This window comes from Amphichorda felina, assembly GCF_050947745.1.
Source record: "Amphichorda felina strain 45539 chromosome Unknown scaffold_7, whole genome shotgun sequence".
NCBI lineage: Eukaryota > Fungi > Ascomycota > Sordariomycetes > Hypocreales > Bionectriaceae > Amphichorda > Amphichorda felina.
Genome location: NW_028145043.1, coordinates 2815743 through 2828307, shown reverse-complemented (window position 1 = coordinate 2828307; position 12565 = coordinate 2815743). Strand labels below are relative to the sequence as shown.

At 52.6% G+C, this 12565-nt stretch overlaps 4 protein-coding genes across 4 annotated transcripts; 2 read left to right on the top strand and 2 right to left on the bottom strand.

The window, feature by feature from the left end:
- Positions 1 to 238: 238 nt before the first annotated feature.
- YKE2 (tubulin-binding prefolding complex subunit YKE2) lies at positions 239 to 784 on the bottom strand (the record flags this gene model as incomplete). Its single annotated transcript, XM_083197034.1, has 4 exons — positions 239 to 359; positions 414 to 538; positions 608 to 663; positions 718 to 784. The coding sequence occupies 4 exons, from the start codon at positions 782 to 784 to the stop codon at positions 239 to 241; spliced, it is 369 nt and encodes a 122-aa protein (XP_083048242.1).
- Positions 785 to 1326: 542 nt separating this feature from the next.
- VPS4 (AAA family ATPase VPS4) lies at positions 1327 to 2750 on the top strand (the record flags this gene model as incomplete). Its single annotated transcript, XM_083197033.1, has 3 exons — positions 1327 to 1946; positions 2019 to 2469; positions 2529 to 2750. The coding sequence occupies 3 exons, from the start codon at positions 1327 to 1329 to the stop codon at positions 2748 to 2750; spliced, it is 1293 nt and encodes a 430-aa protein (XP_083048241.1).
- Positions 2751 to 3438: 688 nt separating this feature from the next.
- On the top strand, positions 3439 to 5248 carry ACO1O0_007664 (uncharacterized protein; the record flags this gene model as incomplete). Its single annotated transcript, XM_083197032.1, has 2 exons — positions 3439 to 3625; positions 3687 to 5248. 2 exons carry the CDS (start codon positions 3439 to 3441, stop codon positions 5246 to 5248), a joined length of 1749 nt encoding a protein of 582 aa, XP_083048240.1.
- Positions 5249 to 5752: 504 nt separating this feature from the next.
- On the bottom strand, positions 5753 to 7937 carry ACO1O0_007663 (uncharacterized protein; the record flags this gene model as incomplete). The annotated part of the gene is made up of 3 exons (XM_083197031.1): positions 5753 to 6873; positions 6938 to 7729; positions 7751 to 7937. 3 exons carry the CDS (start codon positions 7935 to 7937, stop codon positions 5753 to 5755), a joined length of 2100 nt encoding a protein of 699 aa, XP_083048239.1.
- Positions 7938 to 12565: the final 4628 nt, after the last annotated feature.

Genomic DNA, 12565 nt, shown 5'->3' with positions numbered 1-12565 from the left:
AGCAGAGCCACTGGCGACATGACGAAATGCGGTGTTGACAGAGATGCGACTAAAGAGACATATAGATCTAAAGCGGATATGCATGAAACCACACCACGTTAAGCTCTCACGATGCCAGGTTTCGGGTTCTCATCAAATGACCCGACGGGCTTGGACGGAAACTCCTCTCCCTCATATCGATTAGCGAGATTTCCCCCAATTGCTTCTCAATCCCCAAATCTACAAAACTTTTTCTGTCTTATTGAGAGTTGTTGCCTCCTGCTGGCGGCGCCTGAGCTGCTGCTTGAATCTGGATAATCTCCGCCTTCTTCTTCTCCATCTTTTCTTGCGTCTCTCTAATCTGACCCTCTACTCTCGATCTGTTGTCCACATCAGAATGCTAGCTCTTGCAGTACAGGGCTCGGGTTGCTCACATATCGCCATTGATGTAGTCCAGGCGTCCCTTGACAGTGCTCTCGGCCTCTATCTTGTCTTGTTTCAGAAGAACGGGGCCTACCAGCTTGTAGATTGTCTCGTCCTCTCCAAGGTTGTCGAATTCCTAAAAGGAGCGGTCAGAATGGCGAGGTAGATGGGTCGACTCAGGGGTGACAACTTTTTGCACGCCTACGTTCTCTTGCTTCTGTCCTTCAAGTTTTTGCCTTGAAGCCACAAATTCCTGAAGATCTGAATGTATCATTAGCATCCATGCTGTGTGGGCTGCTGGCGGGAGGATCTCACCTTGTTGGAGCTTCTGAAAATCTTCAGAGAGCGCCTGGAGGCGCGCCTGGGGGTTTGCGGTGGCCATAGCAGATATGGGCCCGTTAACCGAGGCAATGGAGCAGGATGAACCTTCTAGGACAGAAATGATACCCTCAGTCTCAGTAAGCGGATGTTTTGAAGGCTTCTTTTGCAATGCGATGGTTACTGGTGCCCCGCGATGGCCACGATACAGAGCAGTTGATTGAAATAGTCCCTCCTCGTTTAATGCATATTCCTGTTTCCCCGCCAATTCTCATCCCGCTCTGGCAGCCTGGCAGACTGGCTAGGATGACGCTCGTCTTCATTCGACCTCACCAGTCCTCGCCACACCAGCGTCCACGAGTCCCTTGTGTCGTCGATACGTCTGTAGAGAGCCTGGACAACCGCTTGCCAACCCTCTTCGACGTGTACCTGGTCCGGTCACTTGGGCCCCGCGGTTCCCGCTCCCGCGACTCTCGTCTCCGTTATCGACCCTCCCGCGATCTCGTCGCACCTATACACGACCCAAGTCAAGGTTGACAGACATCCAGAGCACTTATAGCTCAAAATTGGACCACTCGGTTTTTACCACAAGATCCTCTCGCCAAAATGTCGACCAACTTTCGCGATCGCGCCATCGCTGAGGTGCAGAAGGCCATCACGGCCGACCACAACAAGGAGTACCAGAAGGCCTTCGATCTTTACATGTCCTCGATGGAGCTCTGGGTTAAGGCTCTGAAATGGGAGAAGAACAAAGCTCTCAAGGCGACCATGCAGGAGAAGATGGCCACGTACCTCGACCGCGCTGAAAAGCTCAAGCAGTTCCTCCAGAATGAGGCTGAGAACGCCAACGGTGGTGGGAAGTCTCTTATGGGCGTCAATGGTTCAAGCACTGGTAAGAGCAAGAGCACACCCGAAGACGACGACAACAAAAAGCTCCGCAACGCCCTGTCGGGAGCAATCTTGCAGGAGAGACCAAACGTCCGGTGGGAGGATATCGCCGGCCTGGAGGGTGCCAAGGAGACTCTCAAGGAAGCTGTCGTTCTGCCTATAAAGTTCCCTAGTCTGTTCCAGGGAAAGAGGCAAGCATGGAAGGGTATCCTTCTCTACGGTCCCCCTGGTACCGGTAAGAGCTATCTGGCAAAAGCCGTCGCCACGGAGGCCAACAGCACATTCTTCAGCATCAGTAGTTCGGACTTGGTGAGCAAGTGGATGGGTGAAAGCGAAAGGTGTGTTTCTATCAAATTATCCTCCTAGGGGGGTTCCATGGACTGCTGTAGCTGACTAGTGAACGCGTATAGGTTGGTAAAGGCCCTATTTTCCATGGCCCGGGAGAACAAGCCCTCGGTCATCTTCATTGATGAGATCGACGCTCTCTGCGGCCCCCGAGGTGAAGGCGAATCAGAAGCCTCCCGCCGAATCAAGACCGAAATCCTCGTCCAAATGGACGGCGTCGGGAACGACAGCAAAGGCATTCTCGTTCTTGGTGCCACCAACATTCCTTGGCAGCTAGATGCGGCCATTCGTCGGCGTTTCCAAAGACGTGTACACATCGGCTTGCCGGACGCCAACGGTCGCGCGAGGATGTTCAAGCTGGCCATCGGAGACACTGATACGACACTTCAGGCCGGTGACTACAATGTCTTGGCCAGCAAGTCAGAAGGATTCTCCGGAAGTGACATCAGCAACGTTGTCCAAAGTGCTTTGATGAGACCAGTTCGCAAGATTCTACAAGCAACACACTTCAAACCTGTATGAAGCCAATCCTCAATAGATGACCAACACGGGCCCAGAAGCTGACTAGATGTTAGGTCATGAAAGATGGCAAGCGCATGTTGACGCCTTGCTCACCGGGTGACCCCGAGAAGATTGAGATGACCTACGACGATGTCAAGTCCGACGAGTTGCTAGCGCCGGATGTCGCACTAAAAGATTTCGAGTTTGCGTTATCAGACTCGCATCCGACAGTGTCGAAGGAGGACGTTGAGAAACAAATTGAGTGGACCAACGAGTTTGGCAGCGAAGGCTCCTGACGACTCAGCCCCATCATGGCTACTATCACGTCAAAGAAGACTTCAAGAAAACCATGGCAATGCGGCGTATCCGGAGTTCATCTTGATTTCTTGACAGTTGGGAATCTCGGACGAGACGATGGAATGAAGATAAAGCGGAAGGTCATTTTGCCTGGAGTTGGCGCTAGAAGGAAGGGCGGAGCGATACTGTTGATCTACTTGGTGGCCAATGTGAACAAGGAGACGCACATGGAGGGTGCTAAACTACTACGAAGGTAATAAGCACTCGGGGGAACTATAGATTTAGTTGTCGTCACTACCCACCTAGTATATAAGTGTTATGGTGAAACGGGCATACAAGATATCTTGGCCAACATGAGAACTCCCAGGTTGCTCCTCGCCGTTGCTGCTGTTGCTGTTGATATGAACACTTCTCTGGTGGTGTAGGGTTGACGAGAGTTGGAGCCTCACGACATTGACTCGAGAATACGCGTATTGGTGAAGGTGACCAGGCAAGCGGTGTCGTGTGGCAGAACCCTGGAACTTCCCTGCGAGTACGTACCTACGGTGATGCAATGTGCTAACAGACTTCTTGTCAAAACTTACCGTGCCGGAGCCTTTCATGCTGGCTAATCTGCACCATGCGCCAGCGCGCGGCTTCTTACGGCCAATTGGCCGGCTGGCCAGCACCCAAGGAGCTTTGCGCACGATGGCGACAAAATCTACCTCGACCGACGCCGTGACCAAGTTGACTACGCCCATGGCCGAGAAGCTCCATAAGGCGAAGCTATGGCAGGCCAGCAGACGCGCCCCAAAGGGAGCTTCAAAACGGCACGGGTTTTCTCTAAAGCCTATTGAGGCGAGAAGGGTCAATATTGTTAGCGAACAGCTATGCGGTGAGTACTGGGAGGCTAGAGTCCGCGCGTCGAAAATAGAGGCTTAGATGTATTATTCCAGACGACATTATCGAACGGTTGGGGCCGTCGCTCGAGCGTCACCGCGGCTGCGATCTTCTTGATATCAATCCCGGAGCCAGCGTCTGGAGTCGAGCTCTTCACGACGCTATCCTACCCCGACGGCACATTATGATGGACCCCAGCGCCAACGAGTACGAGCCATTCCGCCAGGAAATGATGGGCGACCGCAACATCGAAGTCATCCCCAAGTCCGGCTTCATCTGGTCAGACCTCGACGATGTGATGACCTCACACGTGGACTCGCACCATAGGCGGTTGAGCCCGGGCGAGCAGCCAGAACGAAACGACACTCTCCTCGTCACGGCCAACCTAACCACGTTTCCTAAAAAGAGGCTGTGGAACTTTGATAATATCGCCACCATGATTCTCTACCAGCTTCTCTCCAGTATACGTTCCTCGAATCTGTTCCAGCGATACGGAGTCGTGCGGATGCTCATTTGGGTCAACGATGACATAAAACGGCGGACGATCCCGCGCTCCATTCTAGGCCGCAAGCGAGCTGCTTTTGAGGCCGAATTATCGTGCGAATGGATACACGAGGTGGCTGGCTACGACATCCCCGATGCCTCCTCTGAGCGACTGTCTCTGCGCGACCAGTGGATACAATACGAGTCCGCGGCCAACACTCTGCGCCGTATGGAAGAGCAAGGACTGGTCACCCCCCCGGGTCGCGAGACGAGTATGCTCCAAACGGTCAGGGCTGACCCAACTCTCCTAAATCAGGAGCTCGCCGGACATCGGCCGCCCATATTCCAGCGCGCCTTCATGGCGGAGCTTGAGGAGATGGAGGCCGAAGAGATGGAGGGCCATGGCAAGGAAGACCGAAGTCGCCTGGCCAAGCTTCGATACCGTGATCGCCATCTCATGAAGAACGGGGAAGTCTACTTGGAGCTCCTCCAGCTCCATGACTCCATCCTCAAGATGGATCCTGCAACCCCCGAGTTCGCCGCCGCCAATAGAGATTACGACGAGCGCCTCGAGGGCCTCAAGAAGAACCAGCGAAATGAGTATAACCTCATCCGCGACAGCTACCACCTCTTCCGCCACCAACCCTCGCAGTCCCTCCTCTGGGATCGCCGCGCCTACGAACCTCTAGCCATCGACCCGACCGAGTTCTACCCCAACGCGCCAACCTGTCTTCTCGATATCCAGCCCAAGGCCATGGACCCCGTCTTCCTCCAGCACGGCGCTTCCTCATCCCGCTCCGGCGATTACTCCAGCCTCATGCTCCGCTCCTTCTTCAACAACACCACTCATCCCATCCACCCCACCGCCATGGACTCTGTCTGGCCGGGCTTCGCCGACATGGCCCGCGAGCACTGCCCTAGCCTGTGGGATCCCGCCGTGGGGGGCTCGTCCATGACGGGGCACGGCGCATTGACGGTCCGCACCATGAATGAGACTCACTGGACTGAGCTTGTCAGGGCGTGGATGCGCTGGCCTTTCCGGCCTGATTATGTCCAGATGCTGGGACGGACGACGGAGGGCGACGAGGAAGATGAAGCTGGGTTGCGAGGAGCAGCCCAGGGGAGCAGTGACTAACCATGCCGATTTTACGACTTGTACAATATATGTAAGAGATAACGTGTAGCTATAGATGGTGGCGTTTATGTTTAGGCACCTTATCATTATGCAACAAACATACTCATTTATTATAAATCATAGGGAATCATGCATTACTTATGGGGGTAAGTAGCTAGGTATAACCAACCCGACTGCCGCGCGACTGGATGTTGTACATAGGTACCTAGTTGCGGTACCATGTCCTCCGCTCTATCTTCACCGCACTCATATATACCGCCCATAAACTCCTCATACAAAACGATGTTGTAAAACTCGCCTGCTCCAAATTCGCCTCAGATCCAGTTGGATGCCAGATAAAATACCCTCGGGGGCTACACTCCGAACTGCTTGTGCAAGGGTGGATGGATGGAAACCAACCTCCGAAATCTTCAAAACAGATTGGCCCCTTAAACAAAAAAAATCAAAAAATAGATATGCCATGTAACAAAAGGAGCGAAGACAAAAGCATGGGCTAGGTCCGGCTTACCACCACCACGACCAGGTCTCCTCCAAGGACGGATCCTTCAAGGCGTCGTCGACCCAACCCATGCTGTCCCTCCGGTCGTCAAGGAGACGTGCATACTCAAGTAAGAGTCGCAGGGTATAAATTTGCATGTCTTCCTTCCGCAAGACCTTCTCAGCCCACTCCTTGCCATCGTTGGCAATCTTCTCCGCGGCCTGATCATGCCCATTCGCGCCGCGATACCCAAGAAAGTATTCCATGATACCATAGTAGTCACCGAAACGATTATCCATGGGCACAAAATGCTTCCATGGCACGAGACGGCTGTCGTGCCACTCGCGGAAAATGGTCGCTTTGATGGGCAGGGATGTTGAGCGGAGGAAGCCAAGATAACGTCCAGAGAAGCTGTTTCCGTCGATGTCAGGAACGTATTTGTAGTAGAATTGCTCAGCCATTGAGATGCCCTCGCGAATGTCGAAGTAAGGGCTGGTGTAGGAGCAAGTACCATCCACCGTGTTCGGCTCGCACATGAGGTTGATAAAGGCCACATCGGCCCACCTGTCGACCCACTGGCCAAGCTTGCCGTCTTCTTGGGCGCGGAGCTGGTACTGCTCCTCCGGCATAGCAAAGTTCTCCGGCTCATGCTGACCCTTCTCGGCAGCCGCGAGCTTCGTACCATTATTCATGGCAACGAAGCGATGGCGTTGGAAGCCGCGCCAGTTGTCTACCCGATTTTTGCCACCGGTCGCAACTCCACGCCAGACGGCCATGTTCTCCTTGGTACCCCACGCTCCCCCATGTTCACCACCACCAGTGAAGCGCTCCTCCTCACTCCAGTACATCGGCGCTGGTAGGAGAATCTCGTTGTTAACCCCGAGCTTAGAGCCGCCGAACAAAGGGGCGAAAATCTTGCTCGAACTTGTGGAGATTGGCTCTATGAGGATACCCTCTAGACCTTGAAGGTCAGGTTGATGGCAGATGTCCGTAGACAAGGTGTAGTTGGACACAAAGCCCTTGTGCATGTGAGCTTCGGCGTGAGCCATATCGATCTTCGGGGTGATGTCGAACGATTTCTGCAGCGGCTCAGTTCGAGCAAGGCTATCAGGAGGGCATCCACGACGGGCAATATCCCAGTACCGACCTTGAAGGTTTGAGAGTCAGTAATTGGGCGCTTAGGAGTCCTCTAGCCCGGAGAATGAACGTACCAGTTTCCTCAAAATCCCTATCCCTTGTCTTGGTCTTCAAATCACCCTTTCCAGGCTTGGGGAGTTTTTGAAAGTCACCCCGGACCTTGCTTGCTTTGGGTAGGTTGACCGTTTTGGCCGCCTTCTGCATGTACTTGTCCATATCTTCCCAGGGAACCACGTGGCGGGGTTCATCCATAGGGTTCAGTGGTAGGTCCATATCCGGCAGAAGGTGCGCAATGGACTGGGTCATGTTATGCCAGATGGTAGTCCAGAACCAGTTACTGATAGTAGAAGCATTGCCGTCCCTGATGTTGATTGTCATCTCAAAGTCCCAGGACTCCTTGCGCATTATAGCCGGTTCTAGTCCCCAAAAGGGCTGGAGATCATGATAGATTTGGTCGAAGAAGTCCTCGACGACGAGGGCGCTGTTGTTCTGGGCGAATTCGAACCATTGGTCAAACCCGGGAGGAGGGTGGCGGCCACGGCGCTTGCGATAGGCCTGAGCAGCCTCCGAGAGCGAGTGGGTCTCTTTGGACGCGAGTTCGGCAAACTTGAGCTGCGCATCGTATATAAGACGGTTGATGGGGTGGGTATCGTCGGGGTCAGAGGGGGTTGAGGACCCTGACCCAACGCTAGAGCCACTGTTGGAATAGTCCACCTCCTTGTGTCCCTTCCCTTCCACTCTATCCCCATCTTCCTTCTCCCACCACTTCTGTTTCTCCTCCGTAATCGCCGGGGTCGAGGGCCCCTCGTTGGGTTTCGGGGCGGGTCGGTCGTCGTCGGGATCGACGACGTAGCTAGGTTTCGACTCTGGACGATGAAGATTGCTACCATCGGCATTGTAAGGGGGAGATCCGGGTACAGGATTCGTCCCTGCCCCAGCCAGCGGTCTCGAAGGAGAGTCGTTGGGGAATTTGTAGAGATAGATCATGATGACAAGGACAATGGCGACAAGTAGGGAGCGGACGACCCCTGACGGTCGCCGGGGGGGAAACCCGGGGGATAGAATCTTAGGCATGGTGGCTCACGGCGTTGGCAGGCCGCAAAGCGGACTGCTGCGCTGGGCCTTGTATTCGCTCGACAGTCGTTGGCCGAGGGAGCGTCGCCGGCGCGAAGAGGTTGGCGATGTCAGGGGCACCACTTCGAGTTTTGAGCCCGGATAAACGGCGCTAGGAATGCTTTTCGTCTTGACGTAATGTAGCGCAAAGTATGAGGTAACGCGACGGTTGGGCAGTCCCTTGTCTCGGCCAGGCGCGTGGAAGAATGATGGGGAATTGACCAAGTGGGAGCGCGGTGGCGACAGAGGATGGAGGAGCAAACAAATAACTAGAGATATAAATGTGCGGATGAGCAGAGTAAGAGTTAAAAGACGGTAAGCAGCTATTTGAATGGTGGGAACAAGGGGTAAAGGAAGAGGAAAAGGAGGACGGCGCGGAGGAATGAGATGGGAAAGGCTCCGAAGATGCAAGAGGCGTGGTTGATTAACTTGAAGGCAAAGGGACAGTTGCGGCAGGTACCATGTACCTTTTAGTGCGGAGAATTCGCGGGTGGGACACCGTGGGAGCCAATTCAAATTGGCCGCATCAGTACTAGTAATATGGGGTTGTATGGTGGGGTAGTCGCGAAGGTACCCGTACGCACCTGCCTCCCTCTAGCCATCGCACATGCCTCCATGCGACGCGCCAGCTATGGAATGGACAGCTGGCCGTTGCGCTTTACTTACCTAAGGTACCTGACAGTCAATACCTTAGTAGTAAGTAGATGACCTGGTTCAAAGTACGTGCGCGGGAAACTGGAGAGGGGAGTCGCGATGATTGGGTCTATTACTATGTAGGTACCTGTTACCCGATTACAGCAAAACTCTAACAGGTTACGTGGTGGGCGCTGGATGCTAGCAACAGCAGAAATGCTTGATAAAGCTGAGAGGAAAGTGATGAGCATCGAACTTTTGAACTTTTGAAAAGGCCCCCAAAACTTGGAACCTAGGAGCCGGTTCAGCGGTCCCTCCCCCTGGCCCACCCACCTTCGGCCAGGTGGTTTCAGAAGTGAAGTACTATCCGTACTGCTGAGGGTTGCAGCGGACACCAGCGCCTTCAGCCTGGCAATTGAATTGATGATCTTCAACATCTGGTCCTAATTAATGGGGCACCGACCGACGACTGGTCCGGCGGCCACAACGCGTCCGAGCGATCATGTTCCTAGCTTGGAAGCTAGCTCAGGGGCTCCGGGTCTTGTCGTCACCAAACCTGGAACAATCCACATGTTCCTGGCCACTTCACATGCGTCTGAGTATCACCTGCAATCCGAAAAGGCCCTGAAATAGACAGCTTAGGGGCATTGAAGGCCGCATTAGATCGCATTTCACTGCGCGCTGACGATCAGCATCAGGTATATATTGGTGAGGCGGAAAATATAGTCTTCCCTTTGATACCCTTCCTCCACCTCGAGCAGCTATTGAATTTCTGCCCAGTGGCCGACCGCTCCATCACCGACTGCGGGTACATTTGCTTTGGGGTCGGAGGAAACACATATGCTATCAAGGCAGCGATGAGGATAGCCTTGTAATCAGCGGCAACACTCATAATCATAGGTAGCCCTGATGAATACCTCACCTGCTGCTAACCATAGGCCTACCTCTGGCCTTAGCCTACCTCTGACTATGGTTACAAGGCCTGCCTCTCACTGCAAGGCCTGCCTCTGATTGAAAGGCATGCCGCTGACTAAGGTACAAGGTGGTTATAAGCGCTGCCTCCGACGGATGGTGGAGTTAGTGCGATACATTGACTTGGTGGCCGGCTGTAAACCCCCTGATATAACCCAGTAGGGGCGAGTGCATGACGTAGCGTTAAGTCCAAGTGGTAACTCGTTTAGCACTGGGCGGATACCCTGAATCCTGGGGTTGTAATCCGTAATACTTACGGAGCATTTTTGTTTCCAAGGCTGACTCATGGAGAGCCTTCTAGCTTCATGCCACATATCGATGTGCCTCTCTTCTGTGGGCAAAAGAGGCGCAATATTCGTCCTAGCCAAACCCTCAGGCCTGCTGGACCGGTAAACTCTGGGCCTGATCCAACTTGAACACAGATCTTCATGCTGCCGTATACCTCTGAGCTTTCGATAAGATACATCTCTATGATCTTGTGTTAGGAGCGACTGAGAAACCCATTGATGCTGGCCTTGGTCCCGAGAACCTGACCTTGTCCCCGACGCTACTATACCTACTGAGATATCGTCACACGGACTGCAGCAACCACCCTGGCCTCCCTGCACTTCCACATACTATCGGGTCGCAGCCTAGCGTGTTGTCTTTGACTAGACTATGTTGTTGGCGATGGGTGCGCCACCAAAAAGATAGGCAAAGCTGCGTAGCCCGGATCATTAAATGTAGCAGACGTAAACAACTATAATATGTAAACAACTATAATATTAACGTAGCTATATCCAGAAGAGTCCTGCCTCTGATGCCTCTAACTGCGATGGTTACCTCTGACTGTGACGCCTACCTCTGATGGCTGACTGTGAGGGTTGCCTCTGGCTGCGAGGGTTGAGATGGCTGCAACTTTCTAGCAGCAGTATTTCTTGAGTCAGTTCTCTGACCAGTATTGGGGTACCCTTGACTGATGTTACCCATCGATTAAGCCACCGTTATGAAGTTTCACCCACGATGACCAATATTGGTAGTTAGCATCTATAGGTTATCATAAAATAAATCACGCTTCTTTAGTGAATTCTCTGACTAGAATTGAGGTGGCATAACAGCATCGGCTGAAGTTACCTATTGATGAAGCCACCGTCATGAAGTCTCGCCTACCATGATCAACATCCATAGTTGGATTCCACAAGGCATTATATGATGACCCATGTCTCATGCATATACCTCTTCCTTACAGAAGATGGTGTGTTGATAAAAGTCATGAAGGACTGCATTTCGCATTCACATTCATTCTTCGGAGTTTAAGACTGCCTGGTCATATGGCAGGGCACTCGCCCAACCAACCGGTCCCCTGAGAGCATGCTAGTCAATCATGTCCATGACAGCCCCTTTGAGTGATAAAGTCATGTTGCAGACATGCCTAGAGAAAGATGACTTCCCGCTGACGAGCTCCACTCCTCATGAGCTTCCGGTACTACGGTCGGGTTGATGTCTCGCCCTTGAGTTGAGATGGCATGTCACAAGTGCAGGTGCAGGTACACAATTTTGCTCCGCAGACATAGCAGAACTGATACCCTCAACGGCACAACATCTGGCGACATGCCTCCTTGTGTTCGACTAAGAGGTTGCATCTGCCACACCGTTCCCAGGGCATCTCATCTACTGTCTGAGCCGTTCGAGGGGCCCATCCGAGTCGGCGGCGATTCGGCATCTGAATGAGCAGACTGGTGAGAGTATTTTTCTTCTAGAAGGAATGTGTCGAGGTCGTCGACGTGGTTAGTGGGCTCACGACAGATTTTATCTGGGCAACAAAGTCGGACTGTATGCGTCTATGACGGTTCTGCGGCACGATATGGGATACTTTACATCACTAGAGAATGACCTTCTTGCTCAGTGCGTTCCGCTACACAGTCACATACACTATAGTAACTTAACTGCATAACTTATGCGACTTAATCCACGCTAGCGCGGGCTATGTAACCAGACGTCGCGGGCACATACTATGCTTCGTGTTTCTATTTTCGGAAGTGTCGTATATGTCGCTCTATGAAAAACTAGGATTATGAACGTTTAGGTGATAGAAAGGAACAGAAGTACTCTTCTGTGCGGGTCAAGAACACACATACACACACATACACACTCACTTATAGTCACAACAACACACATAGGCTCAATAGACCGCATTGAGCCCCATGCCGTTCCACCTCATCGCAGAAGCGGCTCAAGCTCTAAAGGACTTTGTGGGCCGGGCCCCCGTGCGTGGACATTTGGGACGGCTGATGTTAGCAGCGTTATATCATAATAGATTGTGGGACTACTCGAGTGAGAAACATCGAAGAAGATGCCGCTGTGGAGTGTCGCCTTGAATGGGACTCTAAGACACGTCCAACGGCCCATGGTAGTAGCATCAATTGCATTGTAGGAATAAATTTTCCTGGAGAGACTGATCTTGGCTGCAATGTCACTGCGGAAGTTGTTTTGCTGACGGGCTTCATAGTCGGTGTGCCTTGAGAGCTAGGTCTTAGAGTGGTAGCTGCGGTTCATCTCATCTGCTTTTAAGAGCAGCTACCGAGCGTGAAGATGTAGGGAAAACGAGATTGGTGTATGAGCCAAGGATTTCATGGTAAAGCGGATAAGGGCCAGGCCATATCAATCTGCCAAGATATACGGGTAACAGCTGGCCTTGTTCCGTTCCTTCCAAACCAAAGCTTTAGTAGGTAAGCCAATGCATCATCAAAGTGCTAGGCCGATCAGCGGTAAATGCAACAGCTACTACTGAGTACCTAGCTACGGTGGGAGTGTTTTGTTTTCCTGTTAGATCAATAACCATTTGTCACGTCAGTGCCCCTCTCTTCTCTATTAGTCAAAGACCCCCAGAGCATGCTTGTGCATAGCCGGCCCACGAAGTGTATACCCGCAGCCCCTTAGACATATATATATGTCCTTATACTTCTTCCACGTTCCTTCCTTTGATTTTGTTTTTATCACACTCT